A 27,257-nucleotide genomic window follows, 5' to 3' on the forward strand; every position below is an offset into this window, starting at 1 on the left:
TTTTTCCCACAAGACTGCTTTGGCTATTCGGGGTCTTTTGTGTCTCCATACAAATTTTAAGACATTTTGTTCTAGTTCCGTAAAAACTGCCATTGGTAATTTGATAGGGATTGCATTGAATCTGTAGATTGCTTTGGGTAGTATAGTCATTTTCACAATATTGATTCTTCCAATCCAAGAACATGGTATATCTCTCCATCTGTTGGTGTCATCTTTAATTTCTTTCATCAGTGTCTTATAGTTTTCTGCATACAGGTCTTTTGTCTCCCTAGGTAGGTTTATTCCTAGGTATTTTATTCTTTTTGTTGCAGTGGTAAATGGGAGTGTTTCCTTAATTTCTCTTTCAGATTCTTCATCATTAGTGTATAGAAATGCAAGAGATTTCTGTGCATTAATTTTGTATCCTGCAACTTTACCAAATTCATTGATTAGCTCTATAGTTTTCTGCTGGCATTTTTAGGATTCTCTATGTATAGTATCATGTCATCTGCAAACAGTGACAGTTTTACTTCTTTTCCAATTTGTATTCCTTTTATTTCTTTTTCTTTTCTGATTGCCATGGCTAGGACTTCCAAAACTATATTGAATAATAGTGGTGAGAGTGGACATCCTTGTCTTGTTCCTGATCTTAGAGGAAATGCTTTCAGTTTTTCACCATTGAGGATGATGTTTGCTGTGGGTTTGTCGTATATGGCCTTTATTATGTTGAGGTAGGTTCCCTCTATGCCCACTTTCTGGAGAGTTTTTATTATAAATGGGTGTTGAATTTTGTCAAAATTTTTTGTGCATCTGTTGAGATGATCGTATGGTTTTTATTCTTCAATTTGTTAGTATGGTTTATCACATTGATTGATTTGCATATATTGAAGAATCCTTGCATCCCTGGGATAAATCCCACTTGATCATGGTATATGATCCTTTTAATGTGTTGTTGGATCCTGTTTGCTAGTATTTTGTTGAGGATTTTTGCATCTATATTCATCAGTGATATTGGTCTGTAATTTTCTTTTTTTGTAGTACCTTTGTCTGGTTTTGGTATCAGGGTGATGGTGGCCTCATAGAATGAGTTTGGGAGTGTTCCTTCCTCTGCAAATTTTGGAAGAGTTTGAGAAGGATGGGTGTTAGCTCTTCTCTAAATGTTTGATAGAATTCACCGGTGAAGCCATCTGGTCCTGGACTTTTGTTTGTTGGAAGATTTTTTTTTTTTTTTTTTTTTTTTGCTGCGTTGGGTCCTCATTGCAGTGCATGGGCTTCTCTTTGCAGTGGCCTCTCCTATTGCGGAACACGGCGCGTGGGCTTCAGTAGGTGTGGCGCATGGGCTTAACCGCTCCATGGCATGTGGGATCCTCCCAGATCAGGGATCGAACCCGCATCCCCTGCACTGGCAGGCGGATTCCCAACCACTGCGCCACCAGGGAAGCCCCTGTTGGAAGATTTTTAATCACAGTTTCAATTTCATTACTTGTGATTGTTCTGTTCATATTTTCTATTTCTTCCTGGTTCAGTCTTGGAAGGTTATACATTTCCAAGAATTTGTCCATTTCTTCCAGGTTGTCCATTTTATTGACAGAGTTGCTTGTAGTGGTCTCTTAGGATGCTCTGTATTTCTGTGGTGTCTGTTGTAACTTCTACTTTTTCATTTCTAATTTTATTGATTTGAATCCTCTCCCTCTTTTTCTTGATGAGTCTGGCTAATGGGTTATCAATTTTGTTTATCTTCTCAAAGAACCCGCTTTTAGTGTTACTGATCTTTGCTATTGTTTTCTTTGTTTCTATTTCATTTATTTCTGCTCTGATCATTATGATTTCTTTCCTTCTGCTAACTTTGGGTTTTGTGTGTTCTTCTTTCTCTAGTTCCTTTAGGTGTAAGATTAGATTGTTTATTTGAGATTTTTCTTGTTTCTTGAGGTAGGCTTGTATAGCTATAAACTTCCCTCTTAGAACTGCTTTTGCTGCATCCCATACATTTTGGATCGTTGTGTTTTCATTGTCATTTGTCTCTAGGTATTTTTTGATTTCTTCAGTGAAGAATTTATTTAGTAACGTATTGTTTAGCCTCCATGTGTTTGTGTTTTTTAGGTTTTTTTCCTTGTAATTCATTTCTAATCTCATAGCATTGTGGTCAGAAAAGGTGCTTGATATGATTTCAGTTTTTTTAAATTTACTGAAGCTTGATTTGTGACCCAAGATGTGATCTATCCTGGAGAATGTTCCATGCACACTTGAGAAGAAAGTGTAATCTGCTGTTTTTGGATGGAATGTCCTATAAATATCAATTAAATCTATCTGATCTATTGTATCACTTAAAGCTTCTGTTTCCTTATTTATTTTCATTTTGGATGATCTGTCCATTGGTGAAAGTGAGGTGTTAAAGTCCCCCACTATTATTGTGTTACTGTCGATTTCCTCTTTTATAGCTGTGAGCAGTTACTTTATGTATTGAGGTGCTCCTATGTTGGGTGCATATATATTTATAATTGTTGTATCTTCTTCTTGGATTGATCCCTTGATCATTAGGTAGTGTCCTTCCTTGTCTCTTGTAACATTCTTTATTTTAAAGTCTATTTTATCTGATATGAGTATTGCTACTCCAGCTTTCTTTTGATTTCCATTTGCATGGAATATCTTTTTCCATCCCCTCACTTTCAGTCTGTATGTGTCCCTAGGTCAGAAGTGGGTCTCTTGTAGACAGCATATATATGGGTCTTGCTTTTGTATCCATTCAGCAAGCCTGTATCTTTTGGTTGGAGCACTTAATCCATTCACGTTTAAGGTAATTATTGATATATATGTTCCTATGACCATTTTCTTAATTGTTCTGGGTTTGTTTTTGTAGTTCCTTTTCTTCTCTTGTGTTTCCCACTTAGAGAAGTTCCTTTAGCATTTGTTGTAGAGCTGGTTTGGTGGTGCTGAGTTCTCTTAGCTTTTGCTTGTCTGTAAGGCTTTTGATTTCTCCATCGAACCTGAAAGAGATCCTTGCCAGGTAATCTTGGCTGTAGGTTCTTCCCTTTCATCACTTTAAGTATATCATGCCACTCCCTTCTGGCTTGTAGAGTTTCTGCTGAGAAATCAGCTGTTAACCTTATGGGAGTTCCCTTGTATGTTATTTGTCATTTTTCCCTTGCTGCTTTCAATAATTTTTCTTTGTCTTTAATTTTTGCCAATTTGATTATTATGTGTCTCGGCGTGTTTCTCCTCGGGTTTATCCTGTATGGGACTCTCTGCGCTTCCTGGACTTGGGTGGCTATTTCCTTTCCCATGTTAGGGAAGTTTTCGACTATAATCTCTTCAAATATTTTCTCTCGTCCTTTCTCTGTCTCTTCTCCTTCTGGGACCCCTATAATGTGAATGTTGTTGTGTTTAATGTTGTCCCAGAGGTCTCTTAGGCTGTCTTCATTTCTTTTCATTCTTTTATCTTTATTCTGTTCTGCAGCAGTGAATTCCACCATTTTGTCTTCCAGGTCACTTATCCGTTCTTCTGCCTCAGTTATTCTGCTATTGATCCCTTCTAGTGTAGTTTTTCATTTCAGTTATTGTATTGTTCATCTCTGTTTGTTTGTTCTTTAATTCTTCTAGGTCTTTGTTAAACATTTCTTGCATTTTCTCGATCTTTGCCTCCATTCTTTTTACGAGGTCCTGGATCACCTTCACTATCATTATTCTGAATTCTTTCTCTGCAAGGTTGCCTATCTCCACTTCATTTAGTTGTTTTTCTGGGGTTTTATCTTGTTCCTTCATCTGGTACATAGCCCTCTGCCTTTTCATCTTGTCTATCTTTCTGTGAATGTCAGCACTGAATTCTTAACTTCAAGTCTTCCAATCCATAATCATAGTATATTTCTCCATATATTTAAACCTTTATTTTTTCTCACCAATGTTTTGTAGTTTTTATTGTACAACTCCATCACATTTTTTTCTTTAGATTTATCCCAAAGTATTTATATATTGTTATGCTATTGTAAATAGTATTTTTCAATTTCAATTTCTGGTTATACAATGTTAGAATGTAGAAATATAGTGGATATTTGTATATTTACCTTGAATTCTGCAACTGTGGTAAGCTCATTTATTAGTTCTAGTTGCTGCTTTGTAGGTTCTATTTCTGCAAAGATGATCATGTCATCTGTGAATAAAGGCAGCTTTAATTCTTCTTTTCTAACTTGGATGTAATGTCTTCTTTCCCCCTTCCTCCTGTTACCTTATTGCGCTGGCTCAAACCTCTAGAACAGTGTTGACTTAGAAGTGGTGAGAATGGAGATACTTGCCTTTCCAATCTTAGAAAAAAAAAATTTCATTCTTTTTCATAGTTACATATGATGGTAACTGTAGGTTTTTTTTGGTAGATGCCCCTACCAGTTTGAAGACATCCCCTTTTATTCCTAGTTTGTTGAAAGTTTTTATCATGAATAAACATGGGATTTTGTCAAATGCCTTTCTCACATCTATTGAAGGGATAGTGTGGTTTTTCTCTTTTATTTTGTTAATATGGTGGAATTTCTTGATAGATTTTCAAATATTAAAACAATGTTGTATTACTGGAATAAATCTCACTTTATTATGATACATTATCTTCTTTATATCTTTATGGGATTCTATTAGGTAAAATGTGTTAAGAATTTTTAAAGTATGTTCATCAGGGGTATTGATCTATATTTTTCTTATAATATCTTTGTCTGGTTTTGGTATCAGAGTAATTCTGGCCTCATAAGTAATTTAGGAAGTGTTCCTTTCTCTTCAGTTTTCTGGAAGAGTTTGTGTATAATTGATATTATTTATTCCATAAATATTTGCTAGAATTGACTAGTGATGAGACTGGCTTGGCCTGAAATTTTCTTTGCGGGAAGATTTGAAACCTCAAATAAAATTTATTTAGTAAATATAAGGTTATTCCAATTCTCTGTTTCTCTTTGTGTGACCTCTAGTAGTTTGTATCCTTCAAGAAATTTATCTATTTCATCAAAGTTATCTCTTTGACATAAAGTTTTTCATATTATTTTAATTATTTTAAAAATATCTGTATAATCTGTAGTGATGTCACCTCATTTCCCTCATTCCTGATATTGGTAATTTGAGTCTTTTCTCTTTTTCCTCTGATCAGTCTGGATAGAGATTTATCAATTTTTTGGATCTTTTTTAAGTATATATTTTTGTATCATTGATTTTTCTCTATGTCTTTTTTTAAAAATAAATTTATTTATTTATTTTTGGCTGTGTTGGGTCTTTGTTGCTGCACGTGGGCTTTCTCTAGTTGAGGGGAGAGGGGGCTACTCTTCATTGTGGTATGTGGGCTTGTCATTGGGTGGCTTCTCTTGTTGTGGAGCACGGGCTCTAGGTGCATGGGCTTCAGTAGTTGTGGCTCGTGGGCTCTAGAGCACAGGCTCAGTAGTTGTGGCCCATGGGCTTTGTTGCTCTGCGGCATGTGGGATCTTCCCAGACCAGGGATTGAACCCATGTCCTCTGCATTAGCAGGTGTATTCTTAACCACTGGGCCACCAGGGATGCCCTGATTTTTCTCTATTTCTTTTATTTTAAAAAGTGATCAATTTTGCTTTTAAACATTTTTTTTTCTGCTTAAAACTTAGGTTTATCTCTTTTTTTCCATCATAAAGTGGAAGTTGAGGTCATTATTTTGGGATTTTTATTCTTTTCTATTATAGACGTTCAGTGCTTTTAATTTTCCTCTAGGTTTTGCAGCTGCATTACACAACAGTTGATATATTGTTCTTCATTTTCATTCAGTTAAAAATACTTTCTAATTACGTTTTGTATTTCTTCTTGATCCATGGATTATTTAGGAGTGTTTAGATTACAAATACTTGGGAAATTTCTACATACCTGTTAGTGATTTCTAATTTAACTCCATTGTGGTCACAAAACATACATTGTATGTTTGAATCCTTTTAAATTTATTGAAATTTTGTTTGATGTCCTATAACATGGTCTATTTTGGTAAATGTTCTGTGTGCATTTGGAAACAATGTGTATTCTACTGCGTTGTGTGCAATGTTCTATAAATGTCAATTATTTCAAGTTGGTTAATAGTGTTATTCAAGTATTCTGTATCCTTTCTGTTATTTCTATTTTTTCTGTTAGTTATGAGCAGCTAGTTGAAATTTGTGACTATAAGCGTAAATTTGTCATATTTACTTTTTAAGTTCTGTTAGTTTCTCTTCATTTATTTTGAAGCCCTGTTATCAGGTGCATAAACATTTAGGATTGTTATGTTATCCTGATGAATTGATTCTTTTATCATTGTGAAAGACCCTTTTCATCCCTGAAAATATTTTTTACTGTGAAATCTACTTTGTCTGTTACTAACAGGCATTCTTGGTTTATTTTGATTACTGTTAGCATGGTATATCTTTTTCATCTTTTTACTTTAACCTATTTGTGTCTTTATTTTTAAAACATGTTTCTTATAGACAGCATTTAGTTCGGTATTGCTCTTTCATTTCAATTCTATATAACAATCTTTTCCTTTGACTTGTGTATTTACCCTGTTTTAATTTAATGTGATTTTTGATATGGCTGGGTTTAAATCTAGCATCTTGCTATTGTTTTTTGTTTGTTCCATCTATTTTCCTCCTTTTTTTTGTTTTTATGTTTTTCTTATAGATTAATTTAGCTTTTATTTTGTGATTTTTTTCTTATCTCTTTTGTTGCTTTATTATCTGTGGATTTGTGTTGTGGTTTATTTTTAGTGGTTGCTTTAGAGTTTATAATATACATTTTTATCTCATCAGTCTACCTTCAAGTCTTAACTCTTTTTGTATTGTATGAGAACCTTAGAACAATATACAGATTTTCAATTTTACCCCTCAGGGTCTTTGTGCTATTTTTGGCATAAATTTTACTTGTACGTATATTACAATCCCCTACAATACATTGTTATTATTTTTGCTAGAAACAGCAAATTATTTTAAAAGTATTTTAATAATAGAAAAGTATTTTTTATTTCCCTTTGTATTTACTATTTTTTGCTGCTTTTCATCCTCTTGTGTAGATTCAAGTCTGGTATAGTTTTCTTTCTGCCTTAAGGACTTAGAATTTTTGTTTTCAACAGTCATGCATAGTTTAAAGAATTTAACTGGAGAAAAATGACCTTTTATATTTGCCCAATCGTATGCCATTTCTGTTGTTCTTCCTTCATTCCCAAAGTTCCAAGTTTTCCTCTGCTATTATTTCTCTTCAACTTGAAGAACTTCCTTTAGTGCTTGTTTTAAATAGAGCAGGTCTGCTGATGACAAATTCTCTTAGTTTTTCTTCATCTGTCAAGGTCTTTATTTCACCTTCATTCCTGAAGGATATTTTTACTGTCTATAAAATTCTGGGTTGACACTCCTTTCTTTCACCATTTTCAGTATGTCCCACTGCCTCTTAACCTCCATAGTTTCTGATGAGAAATCCACAGCATTTAAATTGTTCATATAATGGTTCATTTTTTCCCCAGGTGCTTTCAAGATTTTTTTCTTTGAGGTTTTCAGCAGTTGGATTGTGGTGTGTCAGGGCTTGGATTTCTTTGATTTTTTCCCTCTTTGTGGCTTGCTGAATCTCTTGACTCTAAATTTATGCCTTTCACCAAATTTGGACATGTTCAGTCAGTATTTCTTTTCTGCACTGCTCTCTTTTCCCTCTCCTTCAGGAACTCCATTGACAAAAATATTTAAGCTTCTGATATTATCTCACAGGTTCCTAAGTCTTTGCTTATTTTTTCTTTAGATTGAATTATTTCTATTGATCCTTTTTCAAGTTCACTAAGTCTTTCTTTTGTCACTTCCATTTTATTATTGTGCTTATCCCATGATTAAAAAATTTTTTTTCAGTTCTAAAATTTCTACTTAAAAGTATATATATAATTTCTGTTTCTCTGTTGAAATCATCTCTCCATTTATTTCAAGGGTGTTTATCTCATTGAGGATTATTATTTAATAGCTGTTTAAATGTGTCTGATAATATGGGTCAAACATCTGGGTCACTTCAGGGTTGGCATCTATGGTTTCTCTTTTCTCAAGGGTACTGTTTACATTTTCCTGGGTTTTGTGTGTCAAGTAATTTCAGAATATATCCTGCATATTTTGAACATTATGTTGTAAGATCCTGGGTCCTATTAACATCCTGTAGAGAGTAGTGATTTGTTTGCCTTAACAGGCAACCAAGCCTGTTAGATTCATATTGCAAGTTCCTTCTCTCCTGTGGTCAGGGGCTCCATTTTCAGTTCTGTATTCAAAACCTTTGTTATGCGGAGCCACTAAAGGGTTAGTTTCAGACTGGGGCAGCAGTTATATGGTACTCCACTTCTCAAAGCTTTAGCTGTGCCCCTTTGGCCATGTTCCATGCACGTGTAACTTAGGGATTGTCCTGGGATGTGTGTCAGTTTATATACAGAACTAGAGGATTCCCTTCTCAGCTATCTCCTCTTTGGAATTTCTCCCACGCTGCCTGGCTCCCTGGGCCTCCTTTCCTGGTTCTTCTGCCCAGAGCAATGGAGTTCTTTCAGAATGTTAGCCTTCTCCCTTGTCACACAGTGTCCATAACCGGGATCCCTTTCAAAGCAAATTGGCCAGAGAAAATAGAGGAAAAAATAACATGAATTTCCCTCCCTTTTCCCAGTTCTTCTATTTAGGTTTTTTTCCCTTCTGGTTCTTAGGTATTTGTGCTGCACTGCCAGAACTGTTGGGATTGGCATCAGGGCAGGGCTAGGAGAGCAAAGAGATATTTAAAAAATTTCACCCGCTACTCTCTGGCTTGCAAGGACCCATTTTCTTGTTCCTCTGGCCAGGATGATGGATTTATTTCAGAATTTTTGCTGTCCATGTCTACTATGTAATTCCTTGATTCAGTCTGTCTGTGGGTCAACATCAGGAATTAAAAGACAAAAAAACTCCCCCAAACCCCCAAAGTAAAAATTAAAACAAAAAACTAGAACCTTACCTGTCATATGGGTCTTTCTTCAAATTTTGACTTCCCTCTTCAACCTATCAGCTGTTATTTACTTTTCAGAATCTTCAGGTAGTTGTTTCTTGAATTTCGTCCAGAGTTTTTAGTTGTAATTTATGAAAGAGAGTGAGAGACCATAATGGGTTTGCTGCATTTTGGTTTAAAACTAGATTTTGTTCATTTTAAAAATTCAGTCTTTTTTCTCTCCAGTATGTTTTGAAATTTCCAATTGCTATGTCCTCTAGTTCAGTAATGTTCTCTTTTGCAGTGTCTCATCTGATGTTAATCCCATCTAATATACCTTTTCCTCAAACATTGTGCATTTCATCTCTAGAAATTCTATGAGGGGCTCATACATCCTCCAGGTCTCTACTATACCCTTGGTCAGTCTTCCTTCTACCTTCTTAAACACATGTTATGTATAGTTGTAATGACCACTGTAATGCCTTGCTCTGTCATCTGTGTCACTTGTGGGTTTAGTTGGGTTTGGAGACCAGAATCTGAGTGTTGTGGTTGGTCATTGTTTCTAGACGTCTTCTGTGCACAGAGCTAAGAAATGTTTTTCTTGTTAAGAAAAAAATATATCATTGTTTATGCTGACTTGTCCAATTCAAATTTAGCATTACAGAATTTTTCTTTCACTTCTTTGTTTTTATATGTTTTTGATCTCTTTTAAACTGAAAATTTTTATTTCTGTCTTCCTGACCACAATTTTTTGGGTGTATGTGGACACTAGCAATGTAATGACTGAAAACAACTGAAGATTTCTCACAGTTCTTTTTGTCCACAAGGTATATCCAATTAGGGTTTACCATCAGATTACTGGTTTTCTGTTCATAATGTATATTCAACTGAGGATCTGCCTTAAACTACTATGCTTTAATGTCTCTTAAAATAAATCCCATTTGTGTGATTAAGCTACCAACTCAATACATGTTTAGTTTCATTTGCTTAATTTTGCTTTCACATTTTAGAGCCTGCTTTTTAAGTTAATTTTGTTGTATAATTTTATAAAATATGTACATGGTTCTGGAGAAGGGATTGGAAAACTACAGCCCATGGGCCCAATCTGGCCTACAGCCTGTTTTTGTATGGTCCTTGAGTTAAGAATGATTTTTACATTTTTAAATGGCTGTCACACACACACACACACACACGCACACAGAAGAGAATGCAACAGTGACTGAATGTAGCTTCCAAACCCTAACGTATTTACTGTCTGCCCCTCTATAGACATCCTCTACTTCCTGCCTCTAGCCTGTCTCCCCGATTCTGCCCTCTCCCCTCTAGAGGCAGTCTGACTGATTTATTTATTTAGTTTCTGGTTTATCTTTCTACTATTTTTATGGAAGCAAACACAAACCTCTCGTATTTACTGTACACCCTTTTCCTCTCCACTTGCCTTTGCACTGAGCAGTACCTCCTGGAAGCCAGCCCACAGCAGGCGGGGAGATGGGCCTCCCTCTTTTTTACAGCAGCACACATGGTATTCCAGAGTGTGTCTGGACTGATGTCTGTTTAACTGGTCCCTTCTTGTACATTTGGGTTATTTCTGCTTTTTTAATTTTGCAAGTAGTGCTCCTTTCAGCAGCCTCGTGCTTATGTTTTCTGGTGTTTGCTGCTGTAACTTTGGGATCAGTTCCTACAAGTTGGGTTGCTGGGTTATGTATATTGCCGAGTAACAAGGCACATGCTGGTTTGCTTGGTGTCACCCAAATTCTCTCCATAGGGACTGTACCATTTTGCGTTTCTGTCAGCAGTGTGCAAAGTAAGTAACGCCCAACAGCCACCTAACGGAGTGTGTTGTCAAACTTGTGGCTTTTCTAATCTGACAAGTAAGAAATGATATCTCCACATAATTTAAAATTTCGTTTCTTATGAGCAAGATTGAAGGGCCAGTTACATTCCCCCTCATATGAACTCTCTATTCACTTCTCTTGCCCATTTTTCTGTAGAGCTCTTGGTCTTTTTCATCGATTTTTAGACCCTGTCTGTATATTAAGGACAGTGACCTTTGCCTCTAGTATAAGTTGCAAATATCTCTCCCATTTGTCTTTTTTATTTTTCTTAATTATTTACCTGTTTTTTATGCCGTGCAATAATGTTTATTATTATTATTTCTACTGCTATTATTTTCATGTAGCCAGATTTATGCATCTTTTCTCTTATTGCTCTGGCCTTGGAGTGATAGCCAGGGAAGTTTCCCCTACTCTCAGATTTTGTAGAAAAATTCAGTCATACTCTCTTTTCATATTTGTATAGTTTCTTATTTTTTAATATAAATTTCTGTTTTTTTTTAAAAAAATGATCCACAGAGCAGTTTTGGTGTACACTATCCCATGTGGTTGGCTACTTTTACTTGTGTGATTTTTTTTTTTTTTTTTTTTGCGGTACACGGGCCTCTCACTGCTGTGGCCCCTCCCGCCGGGGAGCACAGGCTCCAGACGCGCAGGCTCAGCGGCCATGGCGCGCAGGCCCAGCCGCTCCGCGGCATGTGGGATCTTCCCGGACCGGGGCACGAACCCGTGTCCCCTGCATCGGCAGGCGGACTCTCAACCACTGCGCCACCAGGGAAGCCCTACTTGTGTGATTGTAAACCGTAGAAAGGGGCTCTTTACTCACCTCTCCAGTTTGCCATTGTGCAGAGACCCCTTGCATCTTAGAATTTGAAGAGACCAGTATATTCAAGGGGAAGGAATTGAAATTTGGGGAGAAGGGACTTGCCCAAGGACTCCCAGCCCCATCCCACGAACTAGCTCTGGCCGGCCTGGGAAGAGGTTTATGAGCATCTGCTGTGTGTTGGCCGCTTGGCCAGGCCTGTCACCGTCCTGCACGCCCAAGCTGTAGGTCCTGCTATTAGCCCCACCTTATAGGTGTGGAGACTGAAGCGCTGCGAGGTGAGCTGCCTGCCCAGCGGCGTGCAGCCAGTGATAGGCCATCAGGCTCAGGTACCCGGGTGTCTGCCTGAGAGCTTGGCCCTCCCGCCTCCGACGTCTGGTGGTGGCATGCATGCACTGAGCCCTTCCCTCCCCTCCCCTCCCCCCTCCACGGTCTTGGAGGTCCTTGGCCGAGGAGGTGTCCTTGTCTCCACGCCGAGGGCCATGGAGGGCCCTGTGAATGAACTTCATCTCCCAGGGCGCCTGCTGGAGCCGGTGGCAGCAGGTCCACGTGCATTGCCTCAGCCCCAAGGGCCCGCCTGACACTGGCAGCCAGAGGCCTTTCAAGTTGTCCTTTCGTTCGTCCGTCCATTTGTTTATCTGCTCATTCACTTATCCAGCCCTTAATTCAGCACAACTTACTAATGCCTGCAGTGTGCAGACCCAGTCCTGGCCCAGGGTGCCCCAGAAATGTGACAGGCGTCTGTCCCCAGGAACTCACAGTCCTGTAGGGCAGGCAGGTGGCCTCGGCCATCCTGGGGGGCCCAGAGCAGTGTCTCCCTCACTTTCCCTCCAGGCTTGGGTGCAGAGGACTGGCCGGGGTGGAGGGGAGGGGGAGCTGGGCCCCCAGCCCTCCCTCTTTCTGGGGTCCAGCAGCGCATAGACGTGAGAGGCTGGCTTGTTGTCCAGTCCAGGCCCCTGGTGGTGATGACTCAAAACCAGCCGCGGAGCGGGCGGGGACGCCCCAGGCACACAGTGAGTCAGCAGCGGGCCAGAACCGGAGCCTGCCCCCTAACCCCGCGCACCTGGGAAGTGGCACGGCCCGGGGAAGGGAAAGGTGAGCCTTCGGATGAATCCAGAGCAGCCCAGAGTTACCCAGGTCTGTTTGGTGGGCCAAGCAGACAAGATTTTAAGGATATTAGGTGATTTTCATCACACCTGAATGTGTCTTGATCACGTCTTCCATTTTTCCCAAAGCCGTAGACTTTTGGCCAAGTGTCTACAACTGTCTGCCAACAGAGGCCCTGGTTGCCAGAGAGTCTGAGTGAGGTTCCCTCTGGATCCAGCTAGTTAGGCCCGTGTAGCGCTGTCCCACGCCCCTGGGGTGGGACGTACCAGCTGTCGGTGTAATTAAGGTTGCCATAAAACCCACCAGCTAGACACACAAATGGCTCCTGTGCTCTTTCCTGGGGCAGCAGCAGTTGTGAAGGCCAGTAAATCATGTTCAGCGGCAATCACTTCAAAGGTCAGCCTTCCACTTACAGCCGCGCTATTGGCAGGGATCGCCCGTAACACGGCTTGTTTCCTGGCCATTCGATTTTACGACGCCCTAATGAATTGGGCCATTTCCATCCATTCTCAGGAAGTGTACAGAACAAGGGTTTTCGTTCTCCTGGAAAAGGCAGGTGGGGTGTTGGTGGGCACGTGGGTAGTTCTGCCGGGGACAGGCCGAGGACCCCTGGCACATCGCTTCTCTGGGCCTTTGCACCGCCCTCTGGGAGCAGCTTCCTCCTGCTGCCATCAGGAGATGATTTCTGTGAAACCCCTGGCCTGTGGCTGGAACTCAACGGGCCCTCCTCTTCCTCCAGGCTTTCCTGGGTCAGTGTGTTTCCCGAGTGCGTGTGGGGATCCAGGTGCCGCCGCTGGAGAGGGCTCAGGTGCCCACGGATGTCACGGTCCTGCCCATCGGCAGCCATTCCCTATGGGCTCTTGGGGCTGTGTCCCCGCCGCCCGGGAGGAGACGCGCCTCAGAGCACAGGCCACATCTAGGGACGTGAGTTGGGCCGGACTTATTCCTCTCCTGGCACTTGCTGCCCCTGCCATCCTTGATTCCCTGCTCCTCGCCTGGACTGTGGTGATGGGGAGGGCGTCGGGAAAGGCGGCAGGAAGGCCTTTAGGCCCCACGTGGCCTTGGCAGACGGAGGCCTGGGGCTGCTGGTGGAGAGGGTGGTGTGAGTCAGAGGTGACCGTGGCGCTGGGGACGGGAGGAGGGGATGGATCTGGAGCCACGATGCCGGGCCTTGCTCCCTCCCCTCCCTTCTCTTCCCACCAGAGCAGATTCCAGACCCTGCCCTGGGACGGCGCTGTCCTTTGAGTCAGGATGTTGTGCACTTATCAGAGCACATGTTGGGGTCTCTGGGAGTCCACGTCCCCTCCCAGGCCCTAGACCGTGGCCCCAGCTCCAGACTGGGCAGGCCAGAGCATCTGCCAGCAGCACAGCTCCTATGCCCCTCCTGGCCGGGGGTCTGGAGCTTTCCTTCCAGTCCACACTCCAGGGGGCTCATGGCTACCTGGGAGGGCAAAGCGGGCATGTGGGATCCTGGCGCACAGAGTGGGAGAGGAAGGGAGGGAGGGGGGTGGCCAGTTCCACGCTGCCTGGGGAGCAGCTACGCAGGCTGGCCAGTGTTCAGAGGCCTGCAGGGCTGCCCTCACTTTCCTTCCCCTGGACTACCCCTCAGGCTCCAGGGGGCCCACCCTGAAATCGCCCTAGCTGAGGGCTGCATCTGAAGAGCCTCAGAGAAGGTAATCATTTGTTCCCCACCCTCCCCCAGGAATTTGTTCCAGCGTTTACTGAGGCAGGACTTGGCCAGCAGGAGATGGGGATGTGGGCCCCAGAGAAGCACCACACCCTGGCCCTGCGCCCTGGAGCAAATCCCTGCATCTCTCTGAGCCTCAGTGTTCCTCATCTGGAGAATGGGTCTCAAGATACCCCTCTGTCTAAATTGGATTTATGGAGTGCTGCATTTAATGTGAATTTGACTTATATATATTTGAAAGAGGACAATAGAAAATCTAGGTCTGAAACATTTGAAAGTTTGTAAACTCCAGTTTTTATTTTATTTATTTACTATTTTAAATTATATTAATTAATTAATTTATTTTTGGCTGCTTTGGGTCTTCATTGCTGCGTGTGGGTCTTCATTGCTGCGTGTGGGCTTTCTCTAGTTGAGATGAGCGGGGGCTACTCTTCCTTGAGGTGCACGGGCTTCTCACTGCGGTGGCTTCTGCAGAGCACCGCAGGTTTCAGTAGCTGTGGCGCATGGGCTTAGTTGCTCTGCAGCATGTGGGATCTTCAGGGACCAGGGCTCGAACCCACGTCCCCTGCCTTGGCAGGCAGATTCTTAACCACTGCGCCACCAGGGAAGTTCCTAAACTCCAGTTTTTAAGTACGTGTGAAGACCGCTCGTTTCACGGCCGGCTGCCGAGGTGCCGGAGAGCTGTGTTTATGCTGTGGCCACATGGTGGCGCCCTGGGAGCTGGTAAACAGGCCGCCAGGCCCGGCAGGCGGGCCTGAGGCACTGTGCCTGCGGCCCGGTTGCTCACTATTGCAATTTAAAGTGTCGCCCAGGAGTTTACTGCATGGAGGTACGTGTTAGTCCGGGTGCTGGGACCTCCACCCTGACCCTGCCCAGCCCAGTTGCTGTAGGCTGGAAGGTTCATGTGAGAAAACGCCCTGAAGGAAGCGGAACAACAGCTTGACGCTTGATTGTGTTAGTTTAGAGATAGGAGGCTGTGGAATGTTGGTGATGATGTAAGAAAGTAAGAGTGTCTTTAAAGCTAACTTACGTGCTGCGGTTCCGGCTCCGTGGGCTTGAGAACACTGGCTCCCGTGAGGCGCTTACCACTCCAGGGACGTTAGGCTGAGGCTTTGAAAGCTGTGAATTACGTGACCCCTTCAGAAGCAAGACCCTCGCACAGAGTATGGCCCTGGTATTGATGGGCATCACTGGTGTCTTTAGGTGCCCTTGGCTAGGCGTGGGCCCTTCCTTAAGCTCTCCTTCGTTGGGCCCCCGCTGCTCTCCAGGGGGCCAGTCTGACTGGGGAGATCTTCATGCCTCCCTGGGCCCACGTGCCAGTGGGTGTGGGGAGGCCGTGGGATGCGGAGGACTGTCTGCTGTGGAGGTATCACGGGGCAGGTCCTGAGGTCACCCCGCAGCAGCCCCACCTCCACGCTTGGGCTCCTCAGCCTGGGGGCGTGTTTTCCAGCACCAGCCTCTCCAAACTCTCCAGCCCTCAGGGTACTCGGTGGCCCTCCTTGTCCCTGTCTGTGGGCACCCGCCCTGTACCCCTGGGGCCCACTGGCATGACAGGTGCCTGCTCTTGCAGGTGGTGAGAAGCTACAAGGCCACCATCCAGCAGACCCTGGACATCCTCTTCCTCCGGGAAGGCTCTGAGTTTCTGAGCAGCACCGATGCTTCGAGCCGGGACTCTGCCGACCGCACCATTATTGCCTGGGATTTCCGGAGCTCCGCCAAGATCTCCAACCAGATTTTCCACGTGAGAAACCCTGTTTGGCATTGCTTTCAGTTTCAGGGTGCATCCGTGTAGTCCCAGGCTGTCTGGGGCCCCAGGTCACTTCTGCGGAGACGGTTCAGCAGACAGGACCTTTGGAGACAGATGGGCTGCTTGAAATCTGTAGGGTCGGGGAAGGCAAAGTGCAGGTCCAGGCCGCCCAGAGAACCTTCCACTGGCTCCCAGATCGGAGTGACTGCCTAACGGTCCTCACACTCGTCCTCTACCCAGTATAGCCTGGCCCCGCGGTAAGCGTGTGGAGGGGCGGCCCGGTCCAGATCCACAGGAATGCGGATGCACCCCCGAGACACCCCTACCCTCCCTCCGCCACCCCAGCCAGCCTGCAGGGTTCCACCTTGCCCCGGCTCAGTGGTTTTGGCAGGGGCTGTGACTCAAGGGTTCAAGCAGGGACCCCAAAGGTAGACCACCTGCATTAAAATCCTGCATTCACCACTTACAAGCAGAGGGCCTGGGCCCATTATTTACCCTCTTTGATTCTCATTTTTCTCTTCGTAAACCGAGGGTGAGAATGTTTCTTGCCTCATAGAGTGGTTTTGAGAATTAAAAGACATAAATACTTATAAAGAATCTAGCACAGTGCCAGGCACAGGGAGTTCTCCATAAAATGCACCACCTCTCATCACCAGCACCTCTATTACCATCTCCAACACCATCACCACCATCATCATCATCACTACCATCGTCCTCAGTCATCACCGTCACCCTCACCACCACCATCATCATCACTGCCATCACCGACATCACTATCACCACCCACCATCGTCTTTTAAGATTTCAAATGAGCTATGGCTAATCTCTTCAGTGCTGCCATCCTGAATTTAAAAATATGTCAGGTGTATATACACCATCCTCCTCTCCCTGCTTTTTCCCTTGTTCTTAGAGGATTCTAAGTGACCCTGAGCCAACCTGCCTGTAGACCTTCACTTCAGGGTTCTAGTGCAACCCACTGAGAAAGATAAGCCCTGGGAGGGCCCGGAGGGGCATGTCTAGCCATCGGGGCATCCTGCCTCTGACGGCCCTGCAGAGGCCAGGGAAGCAAGTGAGGTAGAGAAAGTGCTGTGTGCCTGAGCCACCAGCCCTCCTAGGGTCACACCTCCTCACCTTCTGTGCAGGCAAGCAGGCACTCTGCCTGGTAGCACCACACCAGGAGCTCATTATCAGGTTACCGTGTGCCTCTGACAGCACATTAGTCAGCAGCCATGGTCCCAACTGGTCCTGACGTCACCCTCTGAATTTGGGCTCATTTAGAGGCTGTGGCTTCAGGACATCACTTAGAACACGGAACAGGTGTACAATGGAGAAGGGAGCTTTTAGGGGTGTTTCTGTGTGACCGAGCCTGTTAAACAGTGAGATTTCCCCTCCTGTTTGGAATCCCTTGTGCAGGCGTTTACCTCCCCGCTTGGCCAGTCACCTTCTCACTTACGATGTGTTCTGGCTGCGTGGGACCCTGGGCTGGGCCGGGGACCCTTGACGGCTCACTGTGGAGGTGGGGAGATGGGCGTGTGGATTCATTTTCTATCGCTGTGTAACAAATTACAAATTACCATAAACCTGGTGGCTGAAATCAATAGAAACGTATTCTTTCAGTGACGGAGGCCAGAAGTTTGTAAAAAGTATCACGGGGCTGATATCTAGATGTTGTCAGGACCCGCTCCCCTTGGAGGCTCGGGGGAGCATCTGTCCCTTGCTTCTTCCAGCTTCTGGTGATACTCGGCTTGTGGCTGCATCACTCCAGTCTCCATGGCAGCATCTTCAGGCGTCTCTCTGCTCCGTCTGCACGTCGCCTGCTCTGTGTGTCTCATCTCCTCTGCTTCCCCTTTATAAGTGTGCGTGTGATTGCATTTAGGGCAGTAATACACGATAATCTCCTCCTCTCAAGATCCTTAAGTTAATTATATCTGCAAGCTCCCACTGCCTTTTTTTTTGCGGGGGGACGCATATAAGGTGACATTCACTGGTCCCAGGAATTAGGACATGGAAGTATCTGGTGGGGCATTTTTCAGTCTACTCCAAAGGCCATGAGCCAAGGAGTGCAGGGGGCCCCTAGAAGCCAGAAAAGACAAGGGAACAGATTCCCTCCTAAAGACTCCAGAAGGAAAAAAGCCCTGCTGGCATCTTGAGTTTAGTTAGCCCAGAGAGACCGTTTCGGACTTCTGATCTCCAGAACTGTAAGATAATAAATGTGTGTTGCTTTAAGCCACGAAATTGGAGGCATTTTGTTACAGCAGCAGCAGGAAATTCACACAGACCCCTAAGCCAAGGTCTGGGCAGAGGGCCCGAGGCCCCACAGGCAGAGTTTGGGGGGTGAGTCCGTCAGAGGCAGAAGCCCAGGTGGGAACCTCCTCCACCCTCTCTGTGGCCCTGCTGTTTCTCAGGAGAGGTACACCTGCCCCAGCCTCACCTTGCACCCGAGGGAGCCTGTGTTCCTGGCGCAGACCAACGGCAACTACCTGGCCCTCTTCTCTGCCGTGTGGCCCTACCGGATGAGCAGAAGGCGGCGCTATGAAGGGCACAAGGTACCTCGTCCCCGTCCCCCAGGTGGAAAGTTGTCCCACTGACAACGCCAGCAAGGGGCTTGCGGCCCCTGAGGGCATGGGCCCTCTGTCCAGGCAATTTGTGTTTTCTGTTTCCCAGGTGACCCCATGCCACGTGGCCCGGTGTCCACTCTAGGCCCCGGGCCACATCTGGGCAGGGACAGTTTCACTGACCTGTCGGCTCACGTGGACAGGTCACGGGGCTTGGGGAGGGGCTCAGGACAGGACGGGAGTGGGGCTGTTTCTCCATCTCCCCCTTTCCCTGCTGAGGGCTGCCTCATGGGACAGAGCCAGTGGGGACCCAGCGCCTGGCGCTGAGGCCAGACGCCATCAGCTGTGCTAGAGCTGGGCTGTCTGGATTACACTAAACCAGCCTTGTGACACAGGCCGATGCCGGGGCCCCGGCCTCAGGGCAGGAGCTCGGCCGCTGGGTGTGAGGCCCAGCCCTGCTCCTGGCCGGCTCTGGGCCCCAGCCCACTCCCCTGTGGGAGGGGCAGGCGAGGCCGTGCGCCCTGTGCCGCGTGGCCTGCTCACCCCGGGTCACCCTCTGCAGGTGGAAGGCTACTCGGTGGGCTGCGAGTGCTCTCCAGACGGTGACCTGCTGCTGACGGGCAGCGCCGACGGCCGGGTCCTGGTGTACAGCTTCCGCACTGCCAGCCGCGCCCGCACGCTGCACGGGCACACGCAGGCCTGTGTGGGCACCACCTTCCACCCTGTGCTGCCCTCCGTCCTCGCCACCTGCTCCTGGGAGGGCGACGTTAAGATCTGGCACTGAGCCTCCCAGCGCGGAACCTTCCAGACACCGGCCGGGGTGGGTGGGTGTGTGTGATGAGGAGGATCTGAGGTTGGCTTCTGGGTCAGGCTCGGGTGGACGCTGCCTTCTCCACCCTCTGAGCCTCAGTGTCCTCATCTGTAAAACGGGGGCAAAAATCCGTGCGTCTCGGGGTTCTGAGGACTGCATTAGCAAAAGCACCTGGCACGGTGCTGGTGATGATCAATAAACGTGAGTGTTTTGCTATTTCTTGTTATTTCAGCGACAAATATGTATCAGCTCCCCACTCGCAGGCCTGCTGGAGCTTGGAGACAAAAACTGGGGTGGGAGCTGGATGGGGGGCAGCCCCCGGGGGCTCTGGGTCCAGGTCTGCCCGCCCCCGGTCTCCCAGGGCCTGCTCAGGCGCGGGCCGCCCTCTCCCTCCCCCAAAGCGTGGCCAGCGGGGCCCCCTGGTTTGCCTGAGCCCTGGGCCATCTGCACTTCTCCTTGCCCACTGCCTGTCAGGTGTGCGTGCTGCCCACGGGAGTGCATCTGCCCCGGGGGACGGAGCAATGTGGAGAAGCAAAGGGCCCTTGAGGAGCCTCAAGGAACCCTAAGCCCCAGGAGCCCAAAGATCCACCGATGGGTGAGGGTGGGGACCAAAGGTGCACGTCTGAGGACAGGGGCATCCCTGAAGCCTTGGAAGTCTCCCTGGAGGGGGCAGACCATGAGCCTGTGAGGAGGGTGTCCCCGGCAGGGGGTCAGTGAGAAAACACAGGGGACCTGAGGAGGAGGCCACAGGAGCAGGTGGTGCCCAGCCTGGCCTCTCCAGAACCTGGGCTCCAGGCCCGGCTCTGCTGTCAGTGTAGCTGAGACCAAGTCATATTTCCTCTCGGAGCCTCAGTTCCCCCCTCTGTAAAGTGGTGTCAGAATCCCCAGCCTGCAGGCTTGCTGTGAGGGTCCAAGAAGGTCAAGTGTGTGGTGGGTGTCAGCACCCTGGGAGCTCCAGTCTGGGGAGGGGGACTGGGCAGATTGGGAGGGGCTCTGGGGCTTGCTGGGGCTGGTGGTAAACATTGATTTCAGTGTGTCTGACTCACCCCCGGGCCCTTGGGAATCCTGGGGTCCACAAGCAGAGGGAAGGGCAGTGCAAAGGCCCTGAGGCGGGACTCGTCCTGGGGGCCGACCCCTTTTCCGTCCTTCGTCCTCGTCCCCTGCAGTCAGCACGAAGCCTGGCCTGCAGTGGGTGTCGAGCGGATGCTGTGTCCCCGAGCTGGGCTGGAGAGGCCAGAGCCAAGTGCGTGGGTGGGTGGGGAGCACAGGATCCTGGGTGTCCCTCACACCAGGGAGGTGAAGAATGGCTCCAGAATGGCTCAAGGCTCAAGAAGGCTCAAGAATGACTTCTCTGGTGTGGAGGGAAAGATAACCGCACCCCACGCTCAGCCCTGGCAGAAGTGGAGGCCCGCACGGGGGGCTGCCCAGCCTGAGCAGAGGGGAGGCTGGGCGTGCATCCACTCAGAGCCCGGGCAGGCAGTGGACGCTCCTGCCTCACCCCTCACGCCCCCAGGTGGCTTCGCCTGCTCTGAGTGGGGAGCTCTGTGACCTGTGAAGACCGCCCTGGGGTCACTTCCTCCGTGAAGCCTTCCCAGGTTACAGCTGCTTCCCGCTGCCCCCTGGGCTGGGCCCCTCTTCCCCCCGCACCCCTCAGCCCGCTCCTTCAGGGCTCCGAGTGTAACAGGCGCCCTGAGCCCTGTCCCCTCCTGATGCTGCCTTCCAGGGTGCATGCTCAGCGCAGTGCCAACTTCCCGGGCTCGCAGGGCCCTGCCCCCGGCTGCATCCCTGGCCCTTGCGTGCGGGAGGCATTCTGTGAATAACTGCAGGTAAGACCTGCCCACAGGATGTGGGCTTTGGGATCAGACGGCCGTGGACTTCACCCCCTTTCGCTATTGCGCGGTCACAGCCAGTGCTGAGCTGCCCTGTGCCTCAGTGTCCCCTGCTGTAAATGAGAACTCACAGTACGCAGCTTGTGGGGATTCATGAGGTTGGGTGCGATGGCTCTCGGCAGGCTGTGTATGCAGCAGGCGCTCGGGAGCCAGCAGTGGGGGTATCGGTATTAGCGATAATATTAGCATAGGTGTCAGCCCAGCCCCCTGGCGCAGGAGTTGAGCCAGTTCAGGCCAGAGGGCGCAGTTGGGTTCCTCCTCAGACCTGGTCTGGCGAGGCCCTCTCCGGCCCGCTCTGGCCCACTCTCACGGCAGAAGCCCCCAGTGAGCTTACTCCCAGCTGACAAGTCTCAGGGAAGGCCTCTGACTGGCTGGCTTGTGTCACATGCCCGCCCCAGACCAGGGGTCCCTGGCCAGGCATAGCTGCCACTATGCAGCTGGAGGGGAGAGTGACGGGACCCCCACAGTATTGTCATGAGGGTGTGTCCCCCCCAGGTCCAGCCTGAACAGCCCCTTGGCAGGCATTTGTCGGATGGATTGACCACGTGTGAATGAACCCAGACACAGACCGGGAGGGGAGGCTGTGCTCGTCTGGGGCGTAGGGGGGCCTGGCCTTCCCAGGTGCCTCTCGCCTGCCTCTCTTGCCCCCACCTTGCATCCAGCCCCAGATCCTGGGGCCCAGACATCCTGCTTCCTAGCCCAGCCCGAAGCGGGTGTTTTTCTGCCTTCCCTGATGCGGAGTGTCTTCTGAGTGAGAATTTCATCTCGTGGTTTGCTGACTGTTCTCCCCACTGTGATATGTTAATACGACCACTCATTTGTTTAATGAGCATCAGTTACGGACTGCACTCAACTGGCTTTGGCGTGGGTGCTGGGGTGTGGCCAGGGGACGACCTCCCTGTCCACCGAGCTGCCCGGCCCCTCCCCTGTGCTGAGTCCACACCCCGGCTACCTGCAGCCCTGTGGGATTTGGGGCCAGGACACCATGGGTCCCAGACCCATCACCTGCTTGCATGGGGCCTTTGTGGGCTGGTACCCTTTCGACTTCTCTTGGGGCAAACACCAGCCAAATCTCTGTCCTTGGAGGCCGTTTCTTTACCACACTGGTCACCTTGAACCAGCCGAAGCTCTGACCCTCCTGGGACAGGGATATCCAGGTATCCCCAGACACCACTGCGGCTGTTTCTTAGCATCCCTCCCCTGTGGATTTGATTTCTTAACTACGTGCCCTGCAAGCCCTACCCCCTTCTTAGGTTATTTTACTGGGAAGAATGGCAGGTGCTCTCCGAATACTTATCTGTTTCTTTTTCCAAGTGCTGTCTTCCAAAGAGCATTCAAGACTCCTGATCCTCTGCAGGGTGTCTAGGAGTTCACCATTTGCAATTTTAAAACAAGAGAGCTAAATTTAGAAAGTATGGAGCAGGAGTGAAAAAGGAGTGTGGGCTGTCCCCTCCACCCACCTTCCTGGGGCTGAGTGCCTACCTTCGCCTCACCCATAAATCTGAAATACAGATCCGAAGCCGTCGTGGGAGAAGAACGGTTTCATACGGAGATGCCAGCGTGGCTGTGTCTGCTGCTGAGCGTGGCTGTGACTTTGCTGAGTGAGGCTGATGCTCGCAGCCCCCGTGAGGTGGGCCCCCCTCCCTTGGGACCCATCTCTGGCCCAGCCTGGGGCTCTCCATGCAGTGGGACAGCCACCAGTCTCGAGGGCCCCTGGGAATCTCACGAGTCAGTGTCCTCAGGCTCCAGAAGGGGAAACTGGCCCAGAGGGCCCAGGACTTGCCCAAGGTCACACAGCCCTGCACTGCCTGCTGTGGGTTGAGAAGAAACATGGACAGAAGGGCCGGTGGACGGTGGGTGCACAGCCAGGGTCCTGTGGGGAGTGAGGCAGGACTGGAGTGGAGCAAAGCGGGTGCTTGGTGAAGGCGGGAAGCCCATCCCGGCTGCGGCTGGCTTCGGAGGCCATGGCAGGACAGCTCTGTGAGGCCTGTTGGCCATCTGCGGGGAACAGCACTCAGACTCTGAAGTGACCGTGTAGGGGCCTGGCCTTCTGGGCCCGGACTGCAAAGTCCTTGGGGTTCCCAGCCCTGCTGTCCAGTCTCACAACCCACGTGGTGCTGACAAGGCTCAGGGCCCCTCTGGGAGCGTCTCTGAGTGAGAGCCTGCTGGGTGCCAGGGGCCATGTGTTTTCCCCTCCACTCTCCCATTTGCCCCCCCAGTTCGGTAAGGGTTGCTTCCCCACCTGCCCACAGGGAAACTGGGCCCCAGACAGGGGAGCTGACTCCTGAGCCTCTCCACAGCCCCTCCCCCGCCAGGAGGCTGCTTCCTGGGGGTGCATCTGCTCCTGGGGGTGGGCAGCCGGGCCTGCAGTGGCAGGTCAGGTGCAGGCACCCTGGAGCTACACGAAGCTGGGTGGGCCGGAGAACTTCAGGCGTGCACCTGGGCCGAGGTGGTCCCCTCCCAATGGGAAGTGCCCAGCCCCTGGAAGAAGCAGACATAAAGCCCCCTGGAGGAGGGGCCCTCCATCCTAGGCCTTGCAGAACGTTCACAAGTACTTTCTCAAGGGCGTCAATGAGCATGCTCAAAGATAACCAGGCACACAAAGAAACCAGGCGACATGGGCAGGAACCAAGATAAACAGGTCTACACAGACCCCACCTGATGGACGTGTCAGACCCAGACAGTGAGCCAGCTGTGCCCGCTCTGTTTAAGGAAGCAAAAGGCAAGCTTGGAAATATCTCCAGGGAATAGGAAACTATTAGAAAGTGGCACAGTGGGTTTGTAGAATAACCAGACAGAACGTCTAGAAATGGAAAACATTAATAACTAAAACTAAAAACTTGGTGGCTGTGTTTGGCAGCTGAGTGGACGCAGCAGAAGAGAATTAGTGACCTGGAAGAATGCAGGTTGAGCACGGTGACACCAAGGTGTGGGTCTTAAGGAGGCAGGGACACAGAGGTAGAGGCCACAGAGGTTCTGATGGCAGTCCCAGGAGGAGGGAAGGGTGGAGAAATAGTTTAAGAAGTAGCTGAGGATTTTCCTCAACTACTGAAATACACCAATCCACAGATGCACCAATGAAATACACCAATCCACAGATACAAGACTCCCTGCGGATTCCCAACAAGGAGAAATCCACAGCGAGACACACCTCAGGGAAATTGCAGAAAACCAGTCAAAGGGAAGATCTTCTGCAGCTGGAGAGAAAAAGACAGATTAGCGCCAAAGGAACAGCTCCTGGGAAGGGGGGACTGATGGCGAGTCCCACCCCAGCAGGAAGCCAGGGGACATCTCTGTGCACTGAGGGAAAGAGACCCCCGCTGACATTCTCCCCAGTGAGAATATCCTTCAGAAATGGGGCAAAGACATCTTCAGAGCAAAAAAAAAAAAAAAAAAAAAAAAAAACCAACCCAGGAGAGTTTGTCACCAGCAGAGCCGAACTAAAGGAAATCCTAAGGAATCTTGAGGCAGAAGCAAAGTCTATAAGGAACATTGTATGAAATGGCAATAATAACATTTAGCAGGTTAGACAATGGAGGAATTCAAACACTGGATGGCACGGTGCCAGGGCGGGGGAGGACTGTTATTATCAGGCTGCCCTGGCCTCAGAGAGGGGAGGACGGGGGGAGACACCCAGGGCCACACGTCCCGAGATCAAAAGGCAGGGGGGAGAAGAGACTACCCAAACCCAACTTCTTTCCACCGACGTCTTTTATTAAGGAATGCAAAATACAGTACTGAGACGGGGCATGCATCACAGACAACAGGAAAGCAAGCGACAGAAACCGGGGTCGGAGGGCCTCATTACATCTGAGGTAGAGCGAGGTGGTGCCGGGGAGCGGGACACTGGGGGGACGAGCACCGGCCCCACTCGGGACTACGGACCACGGGGGAGCTGGGAGGTGGTCGTCGGCCACACGGCGAGAACAGCTGAAAACGTTACACATCCCTCCACCCGTTCCAGTCCCCCTCTTTGTGGACAGAGCGTCAGGGTTCCCTTGTCACTGGCTGGCGGCGGCGGGGGGGGGGTCTCCGCAGGACACCGTCCTTCCCTCTGAGGGGCAGGCCCCACTCGCCCTCACCCGAAAATCAAGGAGCGTTGCGTCCAAAACGCCTAGGCCGCCATCCAGGGAGCTGGAGGCTGAGTGCGTTAAGAAAGACCCTCTTGCTCTATAAAAATAGTTGCACGTTATAAAAGGGGGGATGCTCATCTCCGGTGGGGAAGGAGGTTGCTGTGTGAGAAACGGTCCGCCCTGGCGGTGCGGGGGCGGACGAGACACGTGGGGGGTCCTCGCCCCCACCCCAGGCTCGACGGGGTCCTCGTTTGCGGGGCCGGGAGGATGGGTATCGGGGAGGCGAGGCACCACCCCTCGGGACCCGGTGTGTGGGGTGGCCACGGCCGAGGCCTGCACGTGGGTGCTCAGTTGAGCAGGGTTCCGTAGAGCTGGGCTTTTGTGAGACTGTCCTTGCGGCTGAGCCCCGAGCCGCCAGTCCGAGGGAAGGCGGGCTGGGGGCTGAGGCGGGCGCTGGGGTGCATCTCCGGGGAGGCCTCCATGGAGCTGGGCTCCAGGGAATCCCTGGAGCTCCGGGGGCTGTGCTGGGGCTCGGGGCTGCCGCCCGCCCCACAGAGCTGCACCCCGAGCCTCTCCCGCTCCCCCTCGCTGGCTGCGTAGCTGGGCAGGGGCTCAGCCGAGCGGCTTGGGCTGAGGCTCAGGTCACCGGCCGCCCGGAGGTAGCGGGGCTCGGCCAGGTGGCCCTGGGAGAGGTCATCGCCCTCCGAGAAGCTGTCAGCCTTGTAGCTGGCATAGAGGGGGCTGGCGCGCCCCTCGGCCTTCTCGCCCGGGCCGCCTCCGGCCCCAAAGTAGCGGTCGTTGAAGCCGCCGGGCGAGGCGCGGCCGGGGGCGGCGGCGGCGGCGGCGGCAGCGGCGGCGGCGGCCGGGAAGGGGTAGGCGCCGATGTCCTCCACGCTCAGCGGCCGCCACTGGCCGCGTACGTCCTCTGCGGCCAGCCGGGCCGACCCCGGCTTGGCCCGCAGGTTCCACAGGTTGGGGGGCATCAGGGCGGGCTGGGGGCCGGGGGAGACCGGGAAGCGGTAGGGCTCGGCGGGGTACGGCGACACAGTCCTCGGGAACCCCGGGGCCGCCTCGGCCTCGAGCGGGGCGGCCACTGCAGCCGCGGCCGAGGCGTAGCGTGGGCTGCTCCCGTAGGCCGCAGGCGGCGTGCGGCCGAAGAGCTCGTCGCGGCTGTTCAGGTAGATGGCCTGCTGCGAGGCGGTGAGCGTGCTGGCCTGGGCGTGCTCCTTCTCCTCCGACGTGGCGCTGAAGCTCGAGTAGGAGCTGGACGTGGGCAGCGAGGCCGCGTAGCCCCCGAAGGCCTCGTGCCGGTAGCCCGCGGGGTAGGCCGCCGCCTCGGGCTCCTCCTCCTCCTCGGCCGCGCTGTCAGTGGAATTCTGGGCCCGCAGGAAGCCCACGTCGGTCACGGGCCCGTCCGCACTGGGCCGCCGGTCACGGCGCCGCTCCTCGGGGCAGTAGAGGGCCGTGTCGCTGCAGTAGATGTCCCCCTTGTACGGGGGCCGGGGGCCCGGCTTTTCCAGCCTGTCGCGGAAGGCCAGGTCACGGGCTGAGGCATCCGACAGATGGGAGGACAGGCTGCCGGGGTCTGGCTTCTCCAGCACCTTGGCGAGGACGCAGGGGGGGACACTGTCAGCGTAGGCCGGGCGGCAGAGGGGGGAGGGCAGGCTGCAGCCTTGCTTCTCCATGTGCAGGCTCACGTGCTCCTGGAACTCTGAGGGCAGCTAGAATGGGACGCCGCGAGGAGGAGGGGACGGGGATCATGGTCAGCCCCGGACTGGCAGCCGAGGCTGACCGACCGGGGACCCGCCCAGGGCCTCTCTAATCCCACCAGC

At 49.9% G+C, this 27,257-nt stretch overlaps 2 protein-coding genes across 15 annotated transcripts in view; one reads left to right on the plus strand and one right to left on the minus strand.

Annotated features, from left to right (window-relative positions):
* Nucleotides 1-19,689, plus strand: part of WDR25 (WD repeat domain 25) — a 146,161-nt gene extending 126,472 nt beyond the window's left edge. For all 7 annotated transcript variants that reach the window (XM_081228160.1, XM_081228161.1, XM_081228166.1 and 4 more), the window contains exons 5-7: nucleotides 15,921-16,091; nucleotides 18,503-18,643; nucleotides 19,215-19,689. In XM_081228160.1, the coding sequence (XP_081084286.1) occupies nucleotides 15,921-16,091; nucleotides 18,503-18,643; nucleotides 19,215-19,436 (534 nt within the window). In that variant the 3' untranslated portion in view covers nucleotides 19,437-19,689. The remainder of the gene's footprint in view (nucleotides 1-15,920; nucleotides 16,092-18,502; nucleotides 18,644-19,214) is intronic.
* A 5,219-nt stretch (nucleotides 19,690-24,908) lies between these two features.
* The window catches only part of BEGAIN (brain enriched guanylate kinase associated), a gene marked incomplete at its 5' end in the record, with an annotated part of 45,310 nt that continues 42,961 nt past the window's right edge, over nucleotides 24,909-27,257 (minus strand). For 6 of the 8 annotated variants that reach the window (XM_081228431.1, XM_081228428.1, XM_081228426.1 and 3 more), the window contains one exon: nucleotides 24,909-27,146. In XM_081228431.1, the coding sequence (XP_081084557.1) occupies nucleotides 25,773-27,146 (1,374 nt within the window). In that variant the 3' untranslated portion in view covers nucleotides 24,909-25,772. The remainder of the gene's footprint in view (nucleotides 27,147-27,257) is intronic. The other 2 variants (XM_081228433.1, XM_081228430.1) reach the window with 1 other exon arrangement.

This window comes from Mesoplodon bidens (assembly GCF_964165515.1).
Source record: "Mesoplodon bidens genome assembly, chromosome: 3".
NCBI classification, from domain to species: Eukaryota; Metazoa; Chordata; class Mammalia; order Artiodactyla; family Ziphiidae; genus Mesoplodon; species Mesoplodon bidens.